This window comes from Eschscholzia californica, unplaced genomic scaffold (assembly GCF_041429995.1).
Source record: "Eschscholzia californica isolate CP2 unplaced genomic scaffold, dmEscCali1.0.p SCAF_1, whole genome shotgun sequence".
NCBI lineage: Eukaryota > Viridiplantae > Streptophyta > Magnoliopsida > Ranunculales > Papaveraceae > Eschscholzia > Eschscholzia californica.
The window spans coordinates 85058767-85076129 of NW_028238198.1; the positions used below are offsets into that span (position 1 = coordinate 85058767).

The 17363-nt window shown below is 34.5% G+C and overlaps 3 protein-coding genes across 3 annotated transcripts; all 3 read right to left on the reverse strand.

Annotated features, from left to right (window-relative positions):
- Positions 1-4775: 4775 nt before the first annotated feature.
- LOC147570378 (uncharacterized) lies at positions 4776-6186 on the reverse strand. Its single transcript, XM_086664422.1, has 5 exons — positions 5922-6186; positions 5615-5714; positions 5314-5502; positions 5006-5093; positions 4776-4790 (listed from the first exon to the last, which is right to left on the reverse strand). Exons 1-5 carry the CDS (start codon positions 6184-6186, stop codon positions 4776-4778), a joined length of 657 nt encoding a protein of 218 aa, XP_086520548.1.
- A 3352-nt stretch (positions 6187-9538) lies between these two features.
- LOC147570379 (uncharacterized) lies at positions 9539-11189 on the reverse strand. The gene is made up of 3 exons (XM_086656945.1): positions 10962-11189; positions 10336-10855; positions 9539-10253 (listed from the first exon to the last, which is right to left on the reverse strand). The coding sequence occupies exons 1-3, from the start codon at positions 11034-11036 to the stop codon at positions 10105-10107; spliced, it is 744 nt and encodes a 247-aa protein (XP_086513071.1). The 5' UTR covers positions 11037-11189; the 3' UTR covers positions 9539-10104.
- LOC147570380 (B3 domain-containing transcription factor VRN1-like) lies at positions 9584-14843 on the reverse strand. The gene is made up of 5 exons (XM_086664434.1): positions 14635-14843; positions 14239-14554; positions 13988-14163; positions 13501-13695; positions 9584-9850 (listed from the first exon to the last, which is right to left on the reverse strand). Exons 1-5 carry the CDS (start codon positions 14710-14712, stop codon positions 9584-9586), a joined length of 1032 nt encoding a protein of 343 aa, XP_086520560.1. The 5' UTR covers positions 14713-14843.
- Positions 14844-17363: the final 2520 nt, after the last annotated feature.

Below are 17363 nucleotides of genomic sequence, written 5' to 3' on the forward strand. Positions count from 1 at the left end.
TAAGGGTTTAATGAAAATTTTGTTTTTGGTTTAGGGTTTAATGAAAATGATGTTTATTGCAGCAAAAGGTTGAAGATGGCACCTAAAGGTAAATCTAAATCGAATGTTACGGAAGAAACAACATCAGTAAGAAGGAGTCCAATGAAAAGAAAAGCAACTGTTGAAGAAGTTGTTGGTAAGAAGAAATCCAAAAGTAAAGAAACATCAATTTCTGAGGTAATGTGTATGGAAGATGATATAATTTATTGATATTGTAAAGCTATATTGATAAATTATAAATCATTTACATATCTGTGTTAATATTTTAAGAGTTTCTCCCTTCTTGTATATACAAATTTGGGATATACATTAAAATGTACATTCTGTATATAGATTGTTTCATAATGTTAAGTAAACTATGCGTACTTTACATGATTTATGTTACAGTGTACAATTTTGTTTTTTTGTGTTATTGTACAGGTTGGTGTGAGTTCTAAAAGTTTGAAGTTGAAGGATAAAGGAAGTGGGAGTAAATGGGTTGATATTGTAGGGGAACAGAAGCTAATTCCGGAGCAAAAGACATCGGCTCTATTCTGATACACCCTTAGTAAACCAATAGAGTTGATAAATAGCATCCATAGCTATATGACTGAAGAAATGAAGGAGGAGATAAGCAAAACTCCTTTCTGCCAACTATTTGATGCTATGGCAGAAGGTACTATATTAAGGGAGAATTATACTACTCGTCCAACTACTGCCATTTTGGATGTTCTTTGTCGATATAAAAAATCGACTAAGAAATTTGTTATTGGGGGTGTTGAGACGAATTCAAACCTGAAGATGTCTCTTTGTTGTTGGGAATGCCCATGGAGGGTTCTGAATATGAGACATTCCCAAAGAAAAATGATATAGATCCTTTGAAGTGTGCGTTCTTGACCAAATATTTCAAGGAAACACTTGAAGCATCAAGGAACAAAAATATGGGTCTTTCTAGTGCTGTTGTTGGTAATGCACTTCAGAAATGCGTGAGGAATAGTGAACCAGCAATAGAATTTGTTGGTCTTCTAATAATGATGTTATCGGCGAGCTTCCTGTTTGCGACTTTGGCCGGTTTCACTGTATTGCCTAGCATTTATAAGAACATCCAATCTAGAAGAGTTATCAACAGGGTGTCATGGCCAAGAGCCATACACTCATATATGATGGACACGATCGACAAACATTCAGAAGACCCAACCAAAGCATCTGGTTGCTTGTTACTTTTGCCAGTGAGTAACTTTTTTAGAACCACTTTTTATATAAATTACATATTATTTCATATAAAGTATGAGTTGTTTACAATTTCTTTTTTTCTTCAGTTCTGGGTGTGCATGCATACTAATCTGTATCCGAAAAATGCACTGAATGCAACAAGATACCCGAGGAGGTATAATTAACTTTTTATGTGTTTTTTCATTAATGAAAGTTTAAATTTTTTATAACTATGTTATATTTTTGTGAAAAGTATATGTAATTTATCGTACATTACATATAATTTCAGAAGGTTTGTTGTATGCATGTACAGAAGACTCTATAATTTATGTAACTTTTTATGTACAGGTTTTTGAGGATGTTGTGGATGATGTTAGTGAAGAAGAGAAGGAAATGTTAAGGTTACTGAAAAGGTAGTAGTGGAAATACCTTTTGATGAACAGTTGAATAACATGGAGATGATGGAAGCCCTGAGTAGAGAAGTGAATAAACAAAGAGAAGAATTGAAGAAAAAGGACGAGGAAATTGAAAGTTTGAGAAATGAAGTAATACAACTGAAGATACTTTTAAAGTCTGAACAGAGGGATGAATCATTGATTCATAAGGATTATAATGAAGGAAATGGTGGAGTTAATGTGGACCAGAATGAGGAGGAAAATAATGTTGGGGAGAAAGATAATGTCAATGATGAGAAGATTGATGGAGGACAACCTGATGATAAGGTTCAGGAAGAAGAAAATGTTCAAGAACAACAACAGGAAGGTTAGTAATTATAAATACTTTTACTGTTTTCAAGTACAATTTATGGTAAATGACACATACTTTATAGATACTATTATTATTACAGGAAAAATGATATATAATTTTTTGTAAATGTTATGATAAATGATATTTTATTACATGATTGTTGTTGGCAGATGAAAATGGAAACGTGCCATGCACAGTTATTGTGTTGGTGCCTAATGAGGAAGAGAAGAATTATAGTTCAACTCCCAATTTTGATTTGGGAATAGATTTCACAAATCCACCCGACTTCTCCGACGTTGTTCAAGATGCAAAAACCTATCAAGAGAATGCTGAAACAGATACACTATCATAGATGATGACTTTGTCCAGACTACTCCAACAACAGTGAAGAAGAAGAGAACAAAATCAAAAGCTGTTAAGGGTGGATCGGATAAAACAGTTGATCCTGTTGAAACACCAAAACAGAATTCTCTTATTAAGAGAATCAAACAAGCTCCCAGAACAAGGAAACTAACTGAAAAAGCCGAGCCAAAAGAAAAGGCTGAGAAAGACAAAAAGAAGGAAATTGCGAAAAAGGAAGTAGTGAATGTTGAAGAAGTGGATAAAAAGGGGAAGGGAGTTTCAATTGAGGATGATGAAAAACTTAGCAACTGGAAGAAAAGCAAAGTTTGGAAGAAAGTGAAAGATAATGAGAAAGGTCTGCTTGAGGAGTTTAACCAAGGAGTGAAGATGAAGTAATGAAATAGAAGTTTAAATCCTTGTCGTTGTCTATGTTTTGCAATGTTTTGTTGTTTGTGTTACATTATGATGATTGTAACAAACATAATCTGTTATTTCTAATATAATATAACTATTTTGCTATAAATTCAGTTTTTTAAACTAACAACAATTAACATGCAGAACAATTGTATGGGAATCCAATCTGACGAGTGATGTTAGAGGAAGAGAGGTGAATTGGCTTATGATGAACTGTGAAACCGATGCTCAGATTATAAATTGGTGGTCAAAGCATCTATCTTCCCAAGTTTTGGTTGGAACTGGACAAGTGTTCGTTCTCGCGTCTGAATTATGGGTAAGTTCTATTTAAAGAATTCATAATTTCACCATAGATCTTTTTTTAAGTCATACATTACATTTTTTATATTGATGAAAGATTTAGAATGAGTAGTAAAGTATGTATAATTTACTGAATGTATCTTTTTAGCCAGTAAATTATACAATATATGTATATGTCTGTCAAAAATTATATATACTTTATTAAGAAGTATTCATACTGAAATGTACAATATGTTGTTTTTATTTGACAGACAATGATAAATTGCAAGTCAGCTCAGGCAAACATAGACCCCCACCTATCAAATCGGTTAATAAATGAGGCTGAAAGAGGGCTAATATCTTATATAGTTGCTCCAATGTGTCATTCGATGATTACAGATGTTAGTAGGGGTATTCATTGGACTTTGTTAGTATTTGATTACTTTGATCAGTCTTGGACCCATTACAACTCATTATTCTTTGACACAAAGCTCCGTAAATAATGTGAAGAAAATGCTGCAAAGTATGGACAATACATATTAGATGTGCTTCACAAAACTAAATATGTGAGTCCTGAATTTAAGAAAAAATGTAAGGTTTCGAAGACGCCGTATGATCATCAACAAGGAGAAAAGTAAGTACAAAATATTTATTACTTTTGTGATTACTGTAATACATACAGATAGTTTTATAGTTTAAAAATTATTTGGTGGTTTCATAATAAATATTATATCAATGATTGACAGTGCGGATTGTGGACTATTTGTTATGCTTCATATGGATTTAGTATTCATGAAACATTACAAATGGGGAGTACCAAATGAATATCTTGCGGACGATTGGATTGAATTAGCTCAGCGTAAAAGAGCGGAAGTGACGTACGAGCTATTGTATGAAACAAGAGATCTGTGGAAAAAAACTTTAATATAGTTTTAATTTAAGTAAGGTTTTATTTTTTCGATTTGAAAGTAGTTGTAATGAATTTTATTTGACTGTTTGAAGTAAAACATGTTTGGATGGGACATGTAATTTTTAATTATAAATATCATATTTGTTGAAAAAGTTACTGAAATTTATCAAGTTTCTTCCTTTATTTTTTGATACAATTATGAAATGAACAACATGAAAATTGTGAAATTTACATGAAAGTATGAATTAAATGTGCAAAACATTTACTTTGTTAAAAAAATGATGGCTAATGTTGAAAAAAATTTCCAATGAAATCCTAAAAAATATATAATATTACGATATACAGTATTAGAGGTATTTGGTGTTCTTTATCAATATTCACATATGTTAAGCAAGGTTCATACCATAACCGCTAAAGTACGAACTTTTGATAAAGTATAAAAATAGAATAGTCAAACAAAACGTATAATTCAAACATTGCAAATTTCTTATTTATTTGAATTGAAATTGTAATGTAACATATGTGAATACATCAAATGTTTGCCCTACATGTTTTGCGGTTGTGGTAAGAAGGTTGCTTACACCTACCACATATCCTTAATTTCCTTGGCATGTTTCCCGAGCTCTCGATCCGTACTGTTCTTGGACGACCTGGTCTACGACGAATCAACGGTGGGAGAATTTTGGTAGCTTCATCATAAGTCCTTGGTTCATCAACATTGGATATAGGCATTATATGTTCCTGGTAAGTCTTCACATAAGACTCAGTTGTCCAAATAGGATCGTAAAAACAATCTTGTTGGTCGTCAGACAAGCTTTTAATGCACAACATTGCATGCTCACAAGGAACACCATCAACTTGCCACCTTCTACAAGTACAAGAAATAAGAAGAAGATTAACACAATGAGAAGGTTCCGAGTAAACCTCGAATATGAATGGGGTTGCCTGGGCAATATTCCAAGTTGCGGCACTATCATATTTTGCTTTCAACAGATCAGTGATGGTTGGACACAAGAAGGTCGTCCATTTTTTAGACAATTCGCGTGCTGTGTTCATTTTGTTCATTATATGAATACGAATTGCCTCCAACATTGTTGTAATTGGTAGTCCACGAGCATGTCGAATCTGATTGTTAAAGGACTCTGATAGTTGAGATGATATCGTTGTGTATCTGTATGAAAAAAATCGTATATAAATTTTTTATATTTTGTTAAAATATCGATAATTTTTTCTAAGAAAAATCGATAATGTACAGTAAATAACCTAATTATGCTGTGTAAAGTACATGTTATTTTTAATACAATATCAAAACTTTATAAGGTAAACTACATAATGTTCAGAAAATAAATCAACATAGATAATGAAATGAATACAATATTGTATGATCGTACCTTATACCGGGAAAGAAAGCATCTGCCCAAGAAGCAGGGTCTAAGGATTGAAAAAATGCAGCAACTTTTGAACCACCCATCTGTATCATCTGGTTAATAGTTGCGTGATACTCAGACTCGGGAAGAGCTCTAGCAGCCTTGAAAATCAATGTTTGGAAGAATTTTGATTTTCTAGCTCTATTTGTCAATCTTAAATTCAGATTGTTCCTTAGATGCCAAACACAAAAGGAATGGTGTGCTGTCGGGCAAATGTTCTTAACACCGTTGATTATACCATTGTGAAGGTCTGAAATAAAGATACGTCTTTTCCATATTCAGAGCATTGCGCAAATGCCTTAGAAACCAGTCCCAATTTTGGTCATTCTCAACATCAACCACAGAATATGCTAACGGAAATAGACCTGTAAATTGAAAATATTTTAGTGAAAGTATGAAAAGTTAAACATTCAACAGGCATACTTCTTTAAAATGTATATAAAATGGTCTGTAAAGTTGTCATAATTTATGGTAAATTTACAATCATGTACATAAAAAGATGTAATATGATGTTGAAAAAGGCAATACTTTTAAAATTAATTATGAGAAATTTAATAATGTTCAGAAAATACCATTGTTACCGTCTTTAGCCACAGCAGTGAGTATGCACCCGTTAAAACGAGTTTTGCAAAATGTCTCATCCACATATATAACTGGTCGACAATATTGAAAGCCAACTATACAAGCATGTGGTGCAATGAAAATTCTTTTAAATCTCCGAGACACATCGTCAACTTCAAGTTGTACTATGCTGTTTGGGTTGGTACGTGAAAAGGCATCAACATACCATCTAAGTTTTGCATAGGAATCTCCTTCTTGACCAAATGCTTCATTCATTGCTACTTTCTTCCCCTCATAAGTGTAGTAATATGGAAGTTGGACAGTGTAATCTTTCAAGAAATCTTTCTTCAGACTTGCTGTGGAACGATCTGGGCTTCTTGTAACCTCATCTAAAATAAGTTTCCCAACAAATGAACTGTTTATTTTTGGTTTCTTGGTCTTCTTAATGAAATCTTCACAGTCATGTTTCATTTCCATGTCTTTCAAAATAAACATAGATTCGCATTTCAATGGCGCACATCCATGTACTCTCCATTTGCAATCTTCAACAGGACATACAGCAGTTACCCGCTTCGAATGATTTTTAATAAATTTAAAATCATGACCAATATTTATACTATATTGCCGAAGAGCAAATCGAAAGGCTTTAGCACCCCCGGGAAATAATTGACCAGGTTCAGTAAACATTTTATCCCAACCATCCGATTTTAGTATCGTCTTCTTGCTTTGAATTGATGAATCTATTTGAATCTCCATCTGTTGTGTAAAACATAATATTAAATTAATTGATATTGATTTAATAATTAAGCATATATTTCAATACAGACCAATTGTTCAAATATGTAAACAATTTAATATGTACAGAACAAATTACGTACTTTATGTGTATGTATGAGATTAGCAGTCAAGTGTAAAAAAGTACCCATAATTTGTAGCAAGTAAAACTTTAATTTATGCCTATTACAAATTTCTTTACAACACAATGTCACAAGTATGTATAATTTGTAATGAATTTTAAATATGTTTAGATATTTTTCAACACCATAATATTGAAAAAGTAAAAGATATGGAACATACAGTATACATAATGTATATTACACTACAAATTTTTTCCATACAGTTCTGAGATCACATACTGGAATCTAACATCCATCATTATCTGTACTATCAGTTCAATTTGATCTTAAGGTAATCAAAGATCTGAAACATCTAAATAATTGAATGAAAACATCAAATCTAGATTACATGGATTCAATGAAAATGAAAAAGAAATATCAAATACATGTAAGAACACTTTAGATATAGAAGATTAAAGCAAAACAGATTCAGAGTAAATGAAATGAAAAAGAAGAACATTTGATTTTTATCAAATCTTCAATATGAATCGTTAACCTATAAACCAATAGAGATAAGATTTTAAACCTGATTAGTTGTGGCTAGAATAAAGAGATAATCAGTAAAAACCCTAAATAACAATGGAGGTTTTGATGATAACTCTTGATTGAATACTAATCAATGGAGTTTTTTACAGCTGGGGGAGAGTTTAATGTATGTTTAATGAAGATTTCATTTTCAGAGAGAGAGAGAGGGAAACTTACTGGATTTCGGTTACGGAATTTTAGAGAGAGAGAAGTTAGTTACAAAACAAACGTGATTGGGGAGAGAAAGTTGAGATAAATATGGAAAAAAAATCTATTACGGTTTAGAATGAGAATCACGTTTAGATATTAAAGAAGGTTAATATAGGTATTAAATATATAATAAGTATTATATGGATTTGTGTAATCTCTCTAGATGAGACCAAAAGGACTAGATATCTATTAAAATTATTATTTAGGTTTTGAAATCCTTTATAGGATTATAGAGGATTAAATCTCCTATTAGGACCCTATTTTTGGTCTATAGACTCAAAAATTAATAAAAATTTACTTGTTAGAAAGAAGATAATGAAATATTAAAAAGAGAAAGAGGGAGATGGGACTCGATAATCGAATTTTGGCGACGGTGAGAGGATCTTCCACCGCCAATCTTCATTTATTCATCATTGTAATCATCATATTGGGCATCTTCATCATCCTATCATGTTACCAAGAATAGGAACTCACTAATAAGCATCAAATCAATTAAGTACATAAGTCAGTTGGTATTAGAGCAACTCCAATGTATAGGCGATGGGGCTCCCAAATTCAAATTTGGGAGCCCCAGCCCCCCAGCCCCATAACTCCAACCCGGGAGCCCCTGGGCTGGGGGGCTCCCTGCCCCTAATGTGACCGTTGGGGTGTTCCCAACGGTCACATTTGGGGTGGATTCCCTAAAAAGGGAATCCACCCCACTTTGTTTTATTTTTTTTAATTTTTGTTTTAATTGATTTTTTTAATTTTGTTATTATTTTAACTACTTCTTTAAGTATTTTTTTCTAATTTTTTGTTTTTTTGTGTTTATTTTTGTTTTTATCTCGACGGAATAATATCACATTTTAATTCATAATCGAAATCTAATAATTTATAGTCGAAATTTAAAATTAAAATTTCGCACACGTACTTCGTACGCGTATATTATTTTGATTTGGGAGCCCCGGTTGGGAGCCCGACGTTGGAATCGAGAAAAGCCCGGGACTCCCAAATTCAAGGGCTCCCAAAATTGGGAGCCCGAGCCCCACATTGGAGTTGCGCTTAGGTCATTTGTTATTACATTCCATTATTGATGCAAATGTATAGACTTTTTAGAAATTTCAACCAACACGCTGTGGAACCCACAACATTTTGCACCTGAAGATCGAACAATAATCTGAATTAAGAATCATTAGTTAAATTAAAGGGTCTTTTGAAAATCAAAGATCTTTTTTTACATCTCCGGACATGATTGATTCTTAGTTTATTAGCTAAAATCCTGGCATTTCAGTCTTTCAGATGATCCATGGAAGAAAATAATACCCTTAATCGACTTTTGTTCATGTTCTTCACAAATAGACTAAAGTCGAAGAAACCAAATTTGGATATGTTCGCTTCTTCACTAACAAACATGATCGTGAGGACGGATAAATTTGTTCGCGAAGACGGGCAGATCTATCATGGAAACCAATAAACCTTCATTTCTCAAGGTTTTGCTTTCTGATTTCACCGATGAGCTTGTAAGTGCTCTTTCTCTGTCAGACACACACTCTCTCTTCTTCTCCACATGAATGGGTATTTCAAAATGTGGCAAATCTAGTTCCCAACTATTTTTCCGGTACATTTTAACATCAAATATTGTTAAGACTACGAGTAAATCTATACATTATTTCGGTGATTCAGTATTTGATGTCGAAATCCCTAAATCTATACATTGTGTACAACATGAAGAGCCTAATCTTGATGATTACTCTCCTTGTGAAAGTAGAAAGGAAAATGCAGCTCAAGAAATCAAAATGAAAGGAGGTCGTTCCTCGCTAACACGAAAACCAATTCAGTATTCGAAGTTTAAGAATAGGAAAAGTAGATGTAGACGACCCAATGAGGTTATTCGTGGGCATCCAAAATTGAAGGAAATGAAATGGCGGACAAAATAGCAAAGTCATTCATGTCTAGACATCCATTCTTCACGAGCTATATGCGAGAAGCCATACAACATCTCTAAGGAAAGCTTAAACAAAAGAACAAAATATTAAGCAAGACATATTTCCCACTGATACAAGCTATTTTGCTTCGTTTTCTAAGACTCGGAAAATGTTAACATTGATCTTGAAATTCTTGATATCAATGAGCTCCAAAGCACAAACATCGCCTTCAACTAAATGATTGTCTAACACAAATTGCTTCCACCCCTTTGATACGAAACAACGATTCTGATACTTAGAAAAGTAAGGTCCTACGTGCCACTCTCTTCCATCAGGAACTTGAAGGATTAAAGTTTTCGGTTTGCAGGAATTCAAGTACCTCTTCGCAAATTTACTAGGTATAACCTACACGAACAAAAAAATATTTCTTTTATAAATTTAATAGAAAATTTAACCAAGACAAATGGGTTATACACTTCCTGAACATAAAGTGCCGACCGAATGTGGGATGATATCAACCCCTGAGAAAACCTCTGACACAATGTTAAGGCCATTGGATCTAACTCCGACTGAAACTAGACTTGTAAGGAAATGATCGTCCAAGGCTTATCTAATTTACATATGCAAAGAAACTACATAATGAAACTAACATTTTAGATTTAAAAGCATACCAGACCAAATCTCTTAGACACAAAAGATGGCATCATAGTGATCATGCAGAAAGGATATTTGGACTTAAAACCTTTAGATAATTCAACTCCTCTTTCTTTCACCTCCTCATCTTGTATCGACATTTCATCATCTTTACCTGCAAATTTTATTCGATTAAACGGGCAATAAAATAACCGATACGAAAGTCTAATATCATAAGATTATCGAAGAAAGCTTACCATATTCATCATAGCTTTCATTATCAGAATCAATTGAAATTACTTTGGAGTCATCATTGAAACTACTAACTTTTATCCCTCCTTTCGATTTCAATCGATTCAAATCGTTCTTTGTATAAGGTTTCTTAGTTGTCCTCTGTCCTTGATCACATTGATCAATGACATTCGAATTTTCTCCACACCCATTTTCATCTTGTGCAAGAGTTCCACTCTCGCTCGGGTAATCAGGTTGTTTTTCTAAATGCTTGGTGGTGTAATAAGGATAATCAATCTCACAACCACTCATATCAAAAATAGAAACTTGAAAGTGTGAGTTACCATCATATTTGAATACCAAAAAGTGTCCAATACGAATCGAGTAGTATTCCATGAATTGATTCCAACCATTTTGAAATGAAATTTGATCATGGGTTTTCATCAATTTCACATGCCAGACTTTACCACTTTGAATTGGAACCTTGAGAAAGGCAAACTCACCCAATTCACTTCCATACTTGTTAGTAAATTTTCTTGGAAGCCCCTGTCAAAAGGAAACATAAATAGATTGAAGAAAGAGAGAGAGGGAGAGAAAGAGAGAGAGAGAGAGAGAGAGAGAGAGAGAGAGAGAGAGAGAGAGAGAGACTAACCAGTCTTTTATCTTGAATGGTGGAAGGGAGGATTATCTTGAAGAAATGAAGTAATGAAGATGATGATTTGTTCATCTTGGGAAATCAGAGCATCTGTTGGTGGTTCTTGAACAGAGTAACCAAGAAGGTAAGAAAGTTCACGTACTTTTGGTTTCTTGATGTAATCTTTGATTGTCTATCTATTCTATGGGTTTTTGAATTTTGACTCTTCTTCTTCCTCGACCTGAAAGAAAGTGGTTTATAAGATATTACTATCTTAATTAATGCCTTAGATTCCCGAGAATTGAAGCGGCCATTTTTTAGTTATTCAAGTTAGGGAGTAGTATTAGGTTTCTAATGGTCTATTTAATAGGTTGAGGGGATAAACTCAACAAACAGTTTCTTAACACTAGAAACAGGTCCCTTTACTAAAGACCCTTTTTTTTGGAAATCAAACTTCATTTAAAGGCCAAAAGGCTAATGACATATACATGATGAAGTTGAAAAACAAAGACACAACCAAAACCGGACAAACAAGACAAGTTATGCCTATTTGGGGTGCCTCTAGAGCTGTCTGATCTAACTGGTGGGCTACTTCTGGTGCAGTCGCCTCTAATTATCTGATGGTAGTTTTAACACCGATGTTTCTTTCACCTCGCCGTCAACCGTCGGCATGCAGATCTTCGATATGCGCCTCTGAATCAGACACATTGGTAGAGAGAGTTGTAAGTTGATGAAGAAACTCCCACTAGTAGTCCATGATCAAAACACTAGGTCTGATTAAAAACGAAAATAACAAAAGGGTCCTAAAGACCAACAAAACAGGCCCAAAAGACCAATAAAGAAGCATAACCTTTATTGTACTAAGTATATAGAAAAACTGAAAACACTCTCTCTCCTAGCATGACATTGTTCATCATAGATAACATCTCTTGCATGAACTCAGCAAATCCCTCTTCTTCTTCTTCAAACGAATCGTATAATCCATCATCATACATTTGATCCTTTTCCTTAATCAGAGAAAACTGAATATGCCTCTTGTATTAGTTGAACCCGTTTCTTAGCATCTCTTGTAACCGACGGATTTGTTCCACACTTATCTGGATAACATTTCAATCACAAGTTTCCGGTAAGCGGATTTGATCTCAGAGAAGGATGCTCCTTTACGAATACCTTGGGTTGAGTAATAAAAAGTATTAGTATCCGATCCTCCTTCCATACCCATATGCGTCTTGTATTTGTTGAAACTGTTTCTTAGAAACAGACCTAGAGAAGATCGAAACCTTAGGGACTATGATTATAATGCAAGCAACACAACATCTCTTGTAGTTTCGGTTGAACTCCAAGTAAGTGGAAACCCTAACCCTTAGTGTTTAGATCTATTCCGAGTTTGTTTGAATCTTGTTGGGGTTTCGATCAAACTTCCAGAGGTTATAATATAGGGTTTCATTGTCTATGAAACCACATTTAGAGAGACCCAAGTTTCATTGGCAAGCACAGAAAGAACAATCAACAAACTTCATATACCTAGTAATCTAGTATATAATAAAGAAATTGCAGGACGATTTTTCAGTTTCTCACGGTCTGCCTCCTAGAAACTACATATAGAAAGATAACAAACTACTAAAGAAAGGTAAAAGGGTTTCGGCGAAGGGAAGACCCTTCACCGGAGGAAAAACTCAGATCTGAGAAAACGGTTGGAGAGAGATGACTGAATAAGAAGAGAGAGAGAGTGAGAGAGAGGGAGGATTTTACTAATGTCCTTCTTAAATATGTTATATATCTACCCAATTCTTTACATGTCCACCATTAACTCATTCAGAGGTTGTTAGTTTTTAGAATGGACAGAATGAAGCATCTAACATATTCTTCTTCTTCTTATTGAACATTTAGGCCAAGGGACTATACTTTGGCCCTTTGGTTATACTTAACGAGTGACTTTTGGTTTGGGCCAAGGGGTTCATTTAGCGACGCTTTATCCATTACTTTTGTTAACATGGTTTAGGTCACTTTTGCCCACACTTTTGTAGTGACTGGTTAACATTGTTTTGGTCACCTTTACTTTAGGCACGCTTTTGCAATTGCTTTTGTCAACTTTGTATAGGTCACTTTTGGGAACACTTTTGCAGTAACTTTTGATGACACTTTTATTGCCACTTTTGATGACATTTTGATTTTGATTAGTCAAAATTAGATGCACCAAGTGGCACATGCCAATTGACTTGAGGGTGGAATATCTCCCTCTTATAGTTTGTAAGTTTGGTATCTGGAAGTTCAACAAAAAAAAAAAAAAAAGAGTTTGGCATCTGGACGATCTGAAAATATAGTTGGCCATCGGACATAAAATGGTAGAAATAACTTTTTCAGGTAATGACTATTTTATGTCAACTTTAGGTTTACACCAACATCTCTCGACAAAAGCTTAAATACCAAAACAGACTATTAAGCTAGAAACTACATCCTATCTTCTATCTTCTAGTTACACAAATACAAGCTACACTTCTTCATCTTCTGAGACTCGAATGATAGAAACATTTATCTTGAAATTCTTGACATCTACCAGCTCTAAAATACAAACATCGCCTTCAGTCAAATGATTGTCAAGCACAAATGTATTCCATCCCTTTGTTATGCGACATGCATACGCTGAAAAGTTCGTATAGACGTACCACGTTCTTCCATCAGGAACCTGAAGAATAAGTCTGGACGGTTTTTTGGGATACAAATACGTGTTGGTGAAGTGATTAGGTATACCCTGCCAACAAAACAAAGATATTTTCATAGATTTACTTGAAGGGAGTATGTTTATAAGATAAACCACTGTAACAGAGATATAGGCTATTACAGACGAGCCTATCTCCCTCGTTTATAAACTATACGTTGGTAATATTTAACCGAGATCACACAACTAAGAAGCATACAGATAGGAAGATACAATGTGACAATAGGAGGCTTAAAATGTGCTCTAAACCACTTAATAAAGGCCCTTGGGGCAACTTGCTAGGAGAGGGTAAGTACTATAAAGCATAGTTAGGTTTTCAATTTACCAGATAAAAGTTTTTAGACACATAAGATGGCCACATAGTAATCATGCAAAAGGGATACTTGGACACAAAAGCTTTAGATGGTTCAAAACCTCTTTCTTCGACTTCCTTCATCTTTTCACAAGTAATACCAACACTTTCATTTGTTTCCTTCTCTTGATAGAAAGAACCATCCTTACCTGCAGTTTTCTTATACTTCAATTAAAAGGCAAGACGGTAACCAAAACGACAGAAGCACATTGAAGTTAACTTACCATATTCATTGTAACTTTCACCATCAGAATGAATTGAAATGACTTCGTGTTCATCGTTGAAATTCAACTCTTTTTCGCAAGCATTTCTTCCAAATATTTGGACTCTAAACTTCGAATAAGCGTAATACTTGAAAACTACGAAATCCCCAAACTCTAAAGAATGTTGATCCACAAAGTCTTCCCAACCATCACATAAGAACAAGTCCTTGTCAATTTCTTTCACTTGTATTGTCCAAGATTTTTTAGTTGGACTTTTGAGGATGAATTGAGAAGGTAACTTTCCGTCGAAATGCTTCATAAAACCCGATGGTATTCGCTATACAAGATATATACATAAAATCAATATATAAATAAGGAAAAAATTGAATAAATTAGAATGTAATAAGTACCACTTACTAGTTTCTTATCAAAATCTGAAGCAATTAACACTTTAAAGAAAGATGGGGTTTTAGTACTACTACTAGATTTTCTCATTTTGTTACTTCAAAATGAGAATTGGAAAAATAGTTATAGGAGGCTGCAAATCTGATGAGATGTTAGGTTTTACTTTGGGTATGAAGACAATGATGAGTTCATATACTTTGGGTTTTATCTCTATCTAATCTGTGGGTTTTGACTCTTCTTCTTCTCGACCTGAATGAAAGTAGTTGAGAAGGTATTACTATCTTATTTATAATACCTTGATTCCCGAGAAATCAGGCCGCCATTTTTAATTCATTCAATTTATGTGCTATACCTCTACCCATTTCTTTGCTTGTCCACACCATTAACTCATTCAGAGATTGTTGAGTAGTAGTTTTTAAAATGGACAGAGTGAAGCATCAACCCATTATTCTTTTTATTGAAAACTTTAACAAGGTTCTCTTAGGTAACATATGGCGCCACATGAACTCCGGCCTTTTGGCTATACTTTGGGAGTGACTTTTGGCTTGGGCCAATGGGTTCATTTCTCGACAATTTATCCATCACTTTAGCTAACATTGTTTAGGTCACTTTTGACCACGCTTTTGTAGTGACTTTTGACGACACTTAGTGATTTATGCTGTCACTTTTGATGACACTTATGTTCATACTTTTGATGACATTTTGACGAGTCAAACTTAGGTGCACCAAAGTCAGAAGCGTCGAACATGCACAATCACAATTGACTTGTGTTGGAATCGGAGCCGATTTTGGATCGGTTCAAGTCGTCAAACTCAGAAACGAAGCACACCATTGCGTTCGTGTCGTCGAGCTCTTAAGTTTAGACTCAAGAATCACTCAAATCCGATTCCGGATGAATGAGATATTCAAGTTTAAAGTTTGATCGATTTTTGGTTGATTTAGGGACTAAATCGCAATAAGGAAAAGTTGGTTTGCGGGCTATTTACGCAAAGAGAACACGTCCAGATCAGACGGCCCAAATCCCAGCCGACACGTCTGTTGCTAAAGAAGTGACCCGTCACTTTACTTTCCAACAGATGCGTCCCTAAAACCCAACAGAAGTGTCCCTTATGAATGCATCTATTCGAAACCTATTTATAGGACCCAAATCAACTCCAAATTCCGATCCGGTTTTTTCTAGAGTGTCAAGCATTGTTAGAAGATCATATTAGAGTATCTAAGAGAAAGATTTAGCAGAGTTTTCAAGGAGTTTCATAAGCAAGAAGTTTGGTCCATTTGCATAAGTCAGAGGTTAGTATACTTTCAAGTTCGACTGCTTTCTGATTCGAAGTACCATTGAATCGAAAGGTTAATCGTTGTATCCTGGGAGACAAACGCCGGTAACTGTTTGGTACTATACAGGGCGTCAATTGTCTTAAGGAAAGAGGAATACCTCGCCTCGATTAAAAAAAAATTATTCTTCTTCTAATCCTCCGATGTTCTTTTTCTTTTTGGTCTATCTGATTTCTTAATCAAAGACATTCTGATTTTCCAAATCAGAAGTGTGTTGATTTTTTAAAGTAATAAATCAGTAAACACAGAAAGGATACAATTCCTCTTTCCGATCTTAAATCGATAGTGAGATTCGACTACGAATCATCTGTTCTGGATAACAGACATTATCGGTTAGAAATACGAAAGATATTGAGTTGTTTTATTCCTTAGTTTTTCTCCATTAATTTGGAAAGAAAGTGTTTTTGATTAATTTACAAATAAAATCAAAGTAGTAACCAGTTTCACCAGTGATTCGGTTATAGACTCGCTGAGTCAACTCGTTGAATCGGTACACCGAAACCAACAATCTTAAGACAATTGAATACTTTGGTATACTGAACTAATTTTCTAAGTCAGAGAAATAGAGATGGCAACAACTGGTGAAGCCATAACGAAAAGTGTTGGTCCTGTCCATGCCGAAAAACCGGAGAAGTTTAAGGGCATCGATTTTAAGCGATGGGCACAAAAGATGATGTTTTATCTAACCACTTTAGGGTTAGTAAAATATCTGACTGAAGACCAACCAGTCCTTCGAGAAGACAGAGATATCCAACATACTTCGGCCGTAGAGGCCTGGAAGCATAGTAATTTTTTATGTAAGAATTACATTCTGAATTCGTTGGATGATGGGCTTTATAATGTGTATTGTGTTATTGATAGTGCAAAAGAATTGTGGAACACACTACACAATAAATATAAAGCAGAAACTGCAGGAGTGAAGAAATTTATCGTCGGAAGGTTTCTGGACTTTAAAATGGTTGACTCTAAACCAGTCATAACCCAAGTTCAAGAATTCCAAATAATTCTTCACGAATTAAAGGCCGAATCATTGGTAACAAATGAAGCCTTTCAAGTCCGAGCAATGATTGAAAAATTGCCTCCGGGTTGGAAAGACTTCATGTATTACCTTCGTCATAAAAATAAAGATATGAGCCTTGAAGAACTTATCCTCAAACTTCGAATAGAAGAGGATAGTCGTACTGCAGAGAAGAAGACAGAGAAGTCTTCAAATACTCCAAAAGTAAACGTCATCGAAGGGGGACCAAAACTAAAGCGGAAACGCTCGGGCCGTGAAGTAGGCTCAGGAAAGCCGACGAAGAAGAGTTTCGACGGCAACTGCTTCAACTGTGGCAAGAAGGGGCATCTTGCCAAAGATTGTCGTTCTAAAAATGACAAGATCAACAAGAAAAAGAAAGCTAAGCATCAGG

Bases quoted from the DNA above. Each gene is read 5' to 3' on its own strand.
- LOC147570378 (XM_086664422.1), bottom strand. From the start codon at position 6,186: ATGAATGAAGCATTTGGTCAAGAAGGAGATTCCTATGCAAAACTTAGA. The intron at 5,715-5,921 runs GTATTTTCTGAA...TTCAATTTACAG, and splicing joins GGCTAAAGACGGTAACAATG to GTCTATTTCCGTTAGCATAT. The intron at 5,503-5,614 runs GTATCTTTATTT...TCTGAATTTAAG, and splicing joins GCTCTGAATATGGAAAAGAC to ATTGACAAATAGAGCTAGAA.
- LOC147570379 (XM_086656945.1), bottom strand. From the start codon at position 11,036: ATGAACAAATCATCATCTTCATTACTTCATTTCTTCAAGATAATCCTC. The intron at 10,856-10,961 runs GTTAGTCTCTCT...TCCTTTTGACAG, and splicing joins CCATTCAAGATAAAAGACTG to GGGCTTCCAAGAAAATTTAC. The intron at 10,254-10,335 runs GTAAGCTTTCTT...TAAAATTTGCAG, and splicing joins TGAAAGCTATGATGAATATG to GTAAAGATGATGAAATGTCG.
- LOC147570380 (XM_086664434.1), bottom strand. From the start codon at position 14,712: ATGAGAAAATCTAGTAGTAGTACTAAAACCCCATCTTTCTTTAAAGTG. The intron at 14,555-14,634 runs GTAAGTGGTACT...TATCTTGTATAG, and splicing joins CAGATTTTGATAAGAAACTA to CGAATACCATCGGGTTTTAT. The intron at 14,164-14,238 runs GTAAGTTAACTT...AGAAAACTGCAG, and splicing joins TGAAAGTTACAATGAATATG to GTAAGGATGGTTCTTTCTAT.